Raw genomic sequence first — 9,976 nt, forward strand, 5'->3', positions numbered from 1 at the left:
ATACGATAAAAACAGCCCTGCATACCTAGTCTATTACCCAGACCAAGAGAAGGTTCTTAAGCACAGACTTCTGAAATTTGTAACAAAGTTTAATACTGAACACCAAACACAGCCTGACATTTCATTGTCAAGTGATGATTTTACCGAGACGTATGCTCCCATGCAGCCAAAGGCAGATGTGTCTGACCAGACATTAGAAGAGTCCCATGGACCTCAAACAGATTAAAAATGAGAGTCGTCTTCAGACAGTGGGAAGAAATCTGTGTACACATTCCCCTTAAAGAAATAGGAGAGCTCCCCAGTTCTTAACAGATTATGTCTCTGATGTTAAGTGTGAAGACCATATTCTAACTAATATTGACTACCGTTGTAGCTATCTGAAAGGAAGCATTGAGTTCAACCGAGTCACAGAAGAGGACTAAGTCCATGGAAGAGGAAATGGACTCCCTTAAGGAGAATGACACATTTACTCTACATTACTAGAGGGTAAACATGCAATGGGGTAGATGGGTCTATGTAATCAAAAATAATGCAGATGAAATCGAGACATACAAGACCAGATATGTTGCTAAAGGTTATAGTCAAATAAAGGGTACAGCAGGGCTGTCAAGTGTCACGCATTGAGAGTGACAGTCACGCATTTCAGTCTTTTCTCACTCTCTCCCGCCACACATCGTATTTCTCACGCAAACTTTTTGACTATTTATCATATATTTAATATGCCGCAGCGCCCAAAATGTATCAGTCCGCACCGCTGTCTCTATGGAACCGGACAGTAATCAAGCGCGTCTCCCCTGGAGTTCTTAGTCGAGCCTGACACTTATCAGCCAATCAAAAAAAACGGCTACACAATAGCCAATCAGAAAATAGCACTATCTAAAATTTAATGCAACAACCAATGAAAAAAACATTTTGGATGGTCGGTATATTCGATGGTCGGTTTGAACAAAACCTCAACACGAAACAGCTTGTCCCTGGACGGGACAATGTCCTCAATCATGACCCTAAAAATGTCTGGGCTTGAGCTGAACTGTCTTAAATGGGAGCAACATTACAAATGGTAAAGGTGTTCAAAAAGGCAACAAACACTTACAATAAACACCACCAGTCATAATCTCCCCCCCCCTCTCTCTTTAACACAAACAATTTCTGACCACAATTTAACATAATACAAAGTATTTTTTAATTTCCTATTATGTTAAATTGTGGTCAGAAATTGTGGTCAGTAATTGGGGGATTTCACGCTTGCCTGTCTTCAAAACTTGAGAGCCCTGGTACAGATTGCAAAGAGTCTTTCTCCCCAATGACAAATCTCACTTCAATAAGAGCCTTGATGCAAATGGCAGTTCAATATGATCTTGATGTCCACCAGATGGAAATTCAGCTGACAATTGTGTGTACATTAAGCAAACTGAAAAAGAGTGTGAAATAGTAATAATTTGATTAGATGATCTGATTATTGCTGCCAGTGAAGCAGTAGGTAGTTTGATCTATCAGACAGCATGTACTAGACCTGAAGTTGGATTGTCAGTAAGCTATTTCAGTACTTCCAAAAAGTACAGTCTGATCCAAAAGAAAAACATTGGTCTACAGTTAAACATGTAATGAGGTATTTGAAAGGGACAATTGATCATGAACTATGTTACAGGAAAAGAGGAAAAGCTTAGACTTGTCGCATATAGTGATACTGATTGGGCTTCTGATTCAAACGACCGGCAGAATACAACAGAATACTTTTTTAGTTTTACTAAAAATGATCCTCTGATTTCCTGGAAGTCAAAGAAACAACATACAGTTGCTCTGTCTACATGTGAAGTAGAGTATATGGAACCACATGCGAAGTAAAGTATATGACTGCAACTGCTCAGGAAAGCATGTATCTTGTACAGTTGTTGAACACCATGGAAAATGACCTTTGAGGATAATCAAGGTGCTATTGCTATATAAAAAAAAGATGTAGGGTGTGTCAACAAAGATATAAACATGTTGATGTAAGGTATCATTTCATTTGATCAGCACTCAGTGATGGTAAAGTGACAACTTAGTGTTGTTCAACTGAAATAATGGTTACTGATGTTAAGACTAAACCAATGACAAACTTTAAACTGAAAAAGTTCCAAAGTTTTATGTTTGGTATGTAAAACCAACACAAGAGAAATTCAAAACTGTCACGAGCGGGGGGATAAAAACGGACCCAAATGCAGGACAGCTAAATTAGACAGGATTTATTAACTAAAACAGGAACACAAAACATAGGGCTTTTTACACCTGGTCACTTCATGTGTTTTCTCTGATCCGATAGCTATCTGATTTGTTAAAACTGTTCCATTTGCATTAGGCCACATAAATGCGTCTTGGCGAATCGAGTATCAATCCGATCTTTCTACTCCCGCCCAAAATGCAAATATATTTTACCTCATTTCCGGGGTAATTAAAATGGAACATACTTTGGCGCATATACTTAAATATATTTTTGTTTCTACGTGTTTTACAAAGCTTTTGTTGGAAACGTCCATGCGTGTTGTCCATGTAATTTATTTCTGGCACAATGCACGACTTGTGAGTCACCTGCAAGTGACGTACTTACATTTAGGAGGAGTTTAGCGCCGACATATGTGGCTTGAACAACCACATGCATTTACACCTGTCCAGTTTCATCTGAGGAGCAGACGAAGGCGGGGCAGACACGTGATGAGAAACGTAAACAAAACAACTGCACGTGGCCAAAGTCCAGGCTGAGTCATAACAGTACCAGTCCTGCAATAAATCTTACCACCACGAAGGTAATAATACACATGCATTTATGTTGCTGATCTTATTGCCCGTGCCAGATTTGTAGATACAAGGTATATGTGTTAGCTATATCCACTAGCTACTATTCATAGAAATTAGGTATACTATTAATATAGGTATATCATTTTAAAATTTTTTGTAACAATTGGTCGGATGGATAATTTAGGTGTATAATTTTAAAGTTTACTTCACTAATTTATTGTTAATGCAATATTTGTTATTATAAGTCCAAACCAATTTCCAATTAATATTCTCAAAGAGTCTGTCCCAGTATTGTTTACTTCGCAATACTGCAGGACATTGAAGTAACTCCCTAAAAAGTGTATTATTACATATTGTCTTTAATATTGATACCATTCAGAAAGATTTCTTTTTTAAATGTTAGTTTCTTATCAGATTCCATATTACTCTGCAATAATCTCAGAAAACCTACAGGAATTGCATCAAATACAATGCTATATTCTTGTGTAGAAACTGGGATATTAATTTTTTTAAGAATATGTAAGTAACGAATGGGGCTCAGTGCTGGAACTGCCGGTTGCCCCGCGAAAAGCGTCATTTCCGCATTCAAAGTGTGTTCCAATTATTTCCGTACTCCAGTCCAGTAGGGGGAAACCCAAACATGTTCTTAAACGCCAGTGCGTGTTGGAAAAATCATGGCTTGGTGAGAAAGATCTTGAATCATCATTCCATTTCATTTACGAAACAAGTGTCGATTCTTAAACCAAACCATAAATAACAATAACGAAATTACTGTTCAGCTTTACGAGGGCGCGTGCCAGCAGTTAATCAATATTAAACCACTTGATAAGTGCCTGGCTAACTAACGACAACAAGAAGTATAAAGCATTTGAAAATGTACATATTTTTAGTTTACAAGGTATGTATACACGCGGTCCATAAATTTTCTGAATTGTATATCTTCGTGATTTCTTTGCATGCTGCTGCATTTCAGGATGGATTTGAATTGTGGCCCGATGGTGTTGGGTGTTCTAGCCGGCGTGGGCTGCGGTTTCTGCTTCGGGTGGCATCTACGAGGGCGACTCATAAAACCTCTCCAGGGAGTCATGTCAACCTGTGGAGAGGCTGAAAATGGCACTCAAACGAGCGTTATGGGAGAGAGCGGTGAATTCAAGATGATCCTAATTGTTCGCACAGACCTGAAAATGGGGAAAGGCAAAGTAGCGGCGCAGTGTTCTCACGCAGCAGTGTCTGCCTACAAGCAGGTGCAGCGTAGAAACCCTGATCTTTTAAAACAATGGGAATACTATGGGCAACCCAAAGTGGTTGTGAAGGTTCCAAATGAGGACACACTGCTGGAACTTTTGTGCAACGCTAAGGAATTTGGCCTGCCAGTCAGTCTTATTCAAGATGCCGGAAGAACACAAATCGCTCCAGGCTCAAGAACGGTTCTCGGTGTTGGACCAGGGCCTGCAGATCTTGTGGACAGAGTAACAGGTCACTTAAAGCTATACTAGAATTAACTGCACTATAAATTGCATCTACTGGTTTCTACAATCATTATTCATTCTCATGCAATGCTATCTAGGTTATCAGTTGGTGTCACTTTAAAAATTGCATATTAAAACACATTTGTCACATTTATCCAGTTTGATTTGTATTCATTTTTAAGAATCATACATACATACACATTAGGAACAGCTGTACCTTATTTATGCATTTATGTTTATAGACAATTTTGTTAATACAGGGTACTTTGGTAATATATGGGTAATTTTCACATCAGTTATCAGTATATGTAAAACATCAGAATATGGACAGAAGTGCCACGATGATGAGCAAGAGAATGGCTTGTTTGAGCTGACAGGAACAGCTATGGTAAATCAGGAACAATTGTGGTTTTAGAATGCCCATGTTGAACCTTGAAAGAACCTCACATTTGATTTTACTTTATTGAGAATACAAAAAAATACATTACCATTGAAAATAATGTCAAATATAAAAATGTTTTATATTAATTAATTAATGACAATACTAAACTACTGTTTTTCACAAAATGATCTCAATGGTAATGTGTTTTTTCTGGTATCTGCTTAATACTGTAAAGATAATGACAAATAATACATAAACAAAACATAATAGTTATGCAGTTATCCATGCAAATTTAGATGGTGTAATGGCATGAAGAATGTTTTATTGGCATTAGGCTTACTCAAAGTGCTACTTAGGTAGGAGATTCCTACATTTCTCAGGTTCAACATTTCAAACAACATTCAAATGGAAAAAACTGTGGCACCATACCAAAGACCTTTAAGGTCCTAAAACATCCATGTTGGTTTATTTGTTTACGTTTGCACGATTTCACAGCATGTTCCAAAACTAATGATAACAGAAAAGATTTGCTAATATGCTAATGTGTAATTGTAGTTGTAATGTAAAAATGTAATAATCCCACACCACTGGTTATTGCTCAATGAACACTGAGGTTTATAACTGTAATCAGGAGAGACAGCTTTCTACAGTGTTACCAGGAAAAGTTACATTTTAGCTATTCTCTTTATGCATTTAAGCTCTTGTTGGTATTGAAATGTATTGTTGATAAAAAATTAAACCAAAATAAATGTAATTCTTTAATTTAATCTTTAATGTGATATAGTAATTAGTAATATGCAATAAAAGTAAAAAAAAAATCTAAATTTTGAATAATTGTGCACACAACTTAAGTAATACTTTGTTAAGGCATCTTTGTTATATAATGTCTTTTTAGGTAAGGATTTACCTTGGCAAAATTGATTAGTGCCCCAGTACCAGCTGAAGAAATGCAGTACCATAACATCATGATGCCACAAAAGCTTGCAATTTTAGAAGAGGTGTATAAATTTATGATCAAACATACAAAAATAACTTCAGTAAATAAGATTCAATATTTTTTTTTAGTAGAGTGCCAATAAAACTCCTTATGACAAAGGTAAGTAGATATGACTTGTCTTAGTCCTCACAATGTACAGAAAACATGCCCTTACAAATAAAATTAATAAAAATCAAAATAGAATGGTATGTGAAAAAAAATCAGATCCTGTGATTTGTTAACAATTTAGGGCCTTTTTACACCTGGTCACTTCATGTGTTTTTGTCTGATCCGATAGCTATCTGATTTGTTAAAACTGTTCCATTTACATTAGGCCACATAAATCCGTCTTGGCGAATCGGATATCAATCTGATCTTTCTACTCCCGCCCAATATGCAAATATATTTTACCTCATTTCCGGGGTAATTGAAATGGAACACGCTTTGGTGTATGCGGTTGCTACAAAAAACAGCATTTACTGTTTGCTGCATTTTCGCTGGCGGCAGCAGTGCATTTTAAGACCCAACGAGACACCTGGGTGAAAGATCAGAGCCAGTGCTGGTGGGAAAACATATTTGTTTCTGGCGCGATGCACGACTCACGAGTCACCTGCGAGTGACGTACTTCTGTTTGGGAGGAGTATAGCGCTGACGTATGTGGCTTGAACAACCACATTCATTTACACCTGTTCAGTTTAATCTGAAATGCGTCCCAGACCACCTCCTGAAGTGGTTTGAGCGATCGGATTTATATCCGTCTCGAAACCGTTTCGGGGGGCATTTACACCTGGTCTTTTTACGATCGGATAGCTATCCGATCACAGAAAACGCATGAAGTGACCAGGTGTAAAAACCCCCATATAAAACTAGTCCTTCAAGACAACCTAGTGAATAAATTGCACTGAAACAAAGTAGACAACTTTATTCCTGTACATGCAACTTTTATCTCCTATACAAGACAGACAAGGGAGAATGATACAGAACTGGACATAACCTGGTGCTCCAGCATCAACTTGGTTGTTCCTGTTGAAAAAGAGTGCAGAAACCAGCAATATAACATATGGAATTCAAATAACCACAGCAAACTGTGATAAAGTATGCTTTAGTTATTACTGTCTTTTTTTTTTTTTTGAAGTTTTGTTGAATTATATGGGCTTGAAATGCATGAAAAATTGTAACAGGGGACTGATGAGCTCCATGAGACTTGCATGACTGTGGGAATCAATCAGTAAACCATCTCTGAATGATTGGATGAATGAATAAAAGATTAATCGTTTTTGAAATATTTATTAAATTATAGAAGAGAGTTGCTGTTAGGAGCTACTGGGACAGTTTCTGGCCAGACCACTGGGGGGTGCTGGCAGGCAGTTCATCGCAGTTGATTTTTTTTTCCTTTGTACTCCCCATGTGACTCGTGTATTGCCTTTCCCTATTGTTCCACGTTCCCGTCATGTCACATGTTCCTCATTTAGTCCTAATGTTCTTCCCTATATATAGCCCTGTTGTGTCCTTGATTGTCAGTTATTGTTTCACGTTCATGTGTCATGGTTGGATCTCAGGTTTTCACTTTTCCATGTTTTGTTATGTCAGGTTAAACATGCTGTATGTGTCGCTTGTTTGGTTTAAGTTCTGTTATAGTCTAGTGTGTTTATTAAAGCCATGTTTCCCTACACCCATATATCTGGGTTTGATTCCTGCTCGTGGGTGATACAGACTACCATGGGGATATGACGTCCGGTCATCCACACATTACAGTTGCATAGAATAATCTTACAAATACATGGTTGTAGATAATGTATTATATGCATTGCTGTAAATCTTGTGATGTTACAGAAAAATAAGAATGTGTCATTCATTTGCTGCATTAATATTTCTTAGCCAACCACCAACTACGGTCCTTGTTTCTTTGTGCTTCTTCAGAATACCGTAAACAGCACATATTGAAACTGCTTAATTTAGATTCTCTTCTTTTTGCTTATTTTGCATTTGGTATATTGATAATTTATTTGTAATTTTTTTAAATTAACATTTTTATATATTTTTTAAATAATTCTTGCTTTAAACCTATTCTATTTCTTCACATATGCCTATTTTTTGAGAATGACACTGTTTGGTTTATTGCTCCCTCTCCCTCTCCTTGCACGTACATAGGTTATGTGTGTGTTTTTCAAATCTAGCTCAGAAGTGTTTTATTATTTACTGATTGTACTTTGTTGATGGAGCATTGTTAGACTTTTTTGTTGTTGGAATTTACCCATCGAACACAAGGTTTTTTTCCCTTCTGATTGTAAGTTAATATTTGTAACACCTATTTTTCATTCATTGTGTTTGAGATTTATTGGTAAGTTGGAAAGGGGTTGGTAGAGAGGGGGTGCCATTTCTTTTTGATCTTGTTTTCTCCTGTTTGTTTTTGTATGGGAGTTAGTGTATTTTGTTGTAACTTTGATTTATTTTTGTTTGTGTGTAGCTTAAGTTTCTTCCTAAATTAGTTACATGGGTTATGTTTATTGTTTTGGTTTGAGCCCCCTCTTGAAGTTGTTTTTTTAATTTTGGAAAATGTCTGCTGCTTCTGTGTTTTCAACTTAATATTTGAAAGTAAATCAAGATCAGAGATTTTAGGGAGGTTTTCAGCAGCATTGAAGCAGCTTCTCATGGAAAGGGCATAAGCATTAAGACCTTTTCCGTCATCAGATTTGATATTATTACAACTCAAAGCTCTCTCAATATAGGCACAAAATGAAGTTTCAGGAGCTTCTTGGCTTACACCTTATAGCATCCATATGTGACAGCTTCAAACCAGCTTTTTTGACTGGCATGATGTATATTGTTCCAGATAGTGAAGCCTAGCCATAATTAGGGCCTGAGCACCGACTGGTGCGAAGCCCTATTGTTTTTGTTCGGGTTTATTATTAGGGCCCGAGCACCGATGGTGCGAAGCCCTATTGTTTTTGCTCGGGTTTATTATTATTATTATTAGGGCTCGAGCACCGATGGTGCAAAGCCCTATTGTTTTTGCTCAGGTTTATTATTATTATTTTTTTATTTATTCATTTATTTATTTTTTGCACACATTGGCCAATTGGGGTCCCTTAAGCCCTATTCGGACGGGTTTTACGTGGGGACGTAGATTAATGCAATTTTACCTCAGGACGTGTGTAATATTAATTGGCCAATTCGCATGAGACAAGACATCTCAGTAAAACTAGCAGAAGTGGGAGGGGTAACTCGCTTTACGCACCACAGAAGCCTCCTTGTGTGCATGGGCCCGAGTACCGATGGTGCGAAGCCCTATTGTTTTTGCTCGGGTTTATTATTATTATTATTTTTAAATTTTTTATTTATTTATTTTTGCACATATTGGCCAATTGGGGTCCCTTAACATGCTTGAAAACTCTTGAAATTTGGCACACACGTAAGAGTTGTATGATACGGTGAACATGATGCCGAGACATTGCACTTGCTAAGTTGCTAAGGGATTTTTGATATCTCGAACAGTGCTGCCATGGCGAAGTGACTAAATTATGGCGAATTCAGAGAAACAGGAAATGTCTTCTATCTAAGGCAAAAAATGTTTTATTGGGATGACACACGGTGTGTATGTTCGGCCAAGGATTCCGATCGCAGCGATGTGCTTTTTGTGAATCTCGGACATAGCGCCACCAACAGGCCCCAGGAAGTGTATCAGTCACAAAGGTGGATTTTTTGACAGCTGCATGCGGTAAACTTTTAAATGCTCTTCTTAGGGAATTCATGCGATTGACATCAAACGTGGTGAACATGATGCAGAGACATTGCACTTGCTAAATTGCGAAGGGATTTTTGATATCTCGACGATGCTGCCATGGCGAGGCGACTAAGTTATGGTGAATTCAGAGAAACAGGAAATGTCTAATATCTAAAGCAAAAAATGTCTTATTGTGATGACATGCGGTGTGTATGTTCGGCCAAGGATTCCGATCGCATCGATGTGCCTATTGTGAATCTCGGACATAGCGCCACCAACAGGCGCCAGGAAGTGTGTCAGTCACAACAGTTGCATGTGGTGAACTTTTAAATACTCCTCCTAGGACATTCATGCGATTGACAAAAAAAGTGGTCAACATGATGCCGAGACATTGGAGATGATAAATTGCGAAGGGATTTTTGATTTCTCGAACGGTGCTGCCATGGCGAGGCGACTAATTTATGGCGCATTCAGAGAAACAGGAAGTGTCTTCTATAAAAGGCAAAAAATGTCTTATTGTGATGACAAGCGGTGTGTATGTTCGGCCAAGGATTCCGATTGCATCGATGTACTTATCGTGAGTCCCGGGTATAGCGCCACCAACAGGTCCCAGGAAGTGTGTCAGTCACAAAGGTGGATTTTTTGACAGC

General features: G+C 37.8%; 1 protein-coding gene across 4 annotated transcripts; it reads left to right on the forward strand.

Moving 5' to 3' along the window:
- Window positions 1–2,640: 2,640 nt before the first annotated feature.
- Window positions 2,641–4,398, forward strand: ptrh2 (peptidyl-tRNA hydrolase 2). Of its 4 annotated transcripts, none has more exons than XM_027139391.2 (2): window positions 2,641–2,783; window positions 3,749–4,398. In XM_027139391.2, the coding sequence occupies exon 2, from the start codon at window positions 3,750–3,752 to the stop codon at window positions 4,269–4,271; it is 522 nt and encodes a 173-aa protein (XP_026995192.1). In that variant the 5' UTR covers window positions 2,641–2,783; window position 3,749; the 3' UTR covers window positions 4,272–4,398. The 4 variants fall into 4 exon arrangements, with proteins under 4 accessions (XP_026995192.1, XP_026995188.1, XP_047660406.1 ...); XM_027139387.2 differs by lacking the exon at window positions 2,641–2,783 and adding an exon at window positions 3,313–3,457; XM_047804450.1 differs by lacking the exon at window positions 2,641–2,783 and adding an exon at window positions 3,464–3,673.
- The last annotated feature ends 5,578 nt before the right edge of the window (window positions 4,399–9,976 follow it).

This window comes from Tachysurus fulvidraco, chromosome 20, assembly GCF_022655615.1.
Source record: "Tachysurus fulvidraco isolate hzauxx_2018 chromosome 20, HZAU_PFXX_2.0, whole genome shotgun sequence".
Lineage (NCBI taxonomy): Eukaryota > Metazoa > Chordata > Actinopteri > Siluriformes > Bagridae > Tachysurus > Tachysurus fulvidraco.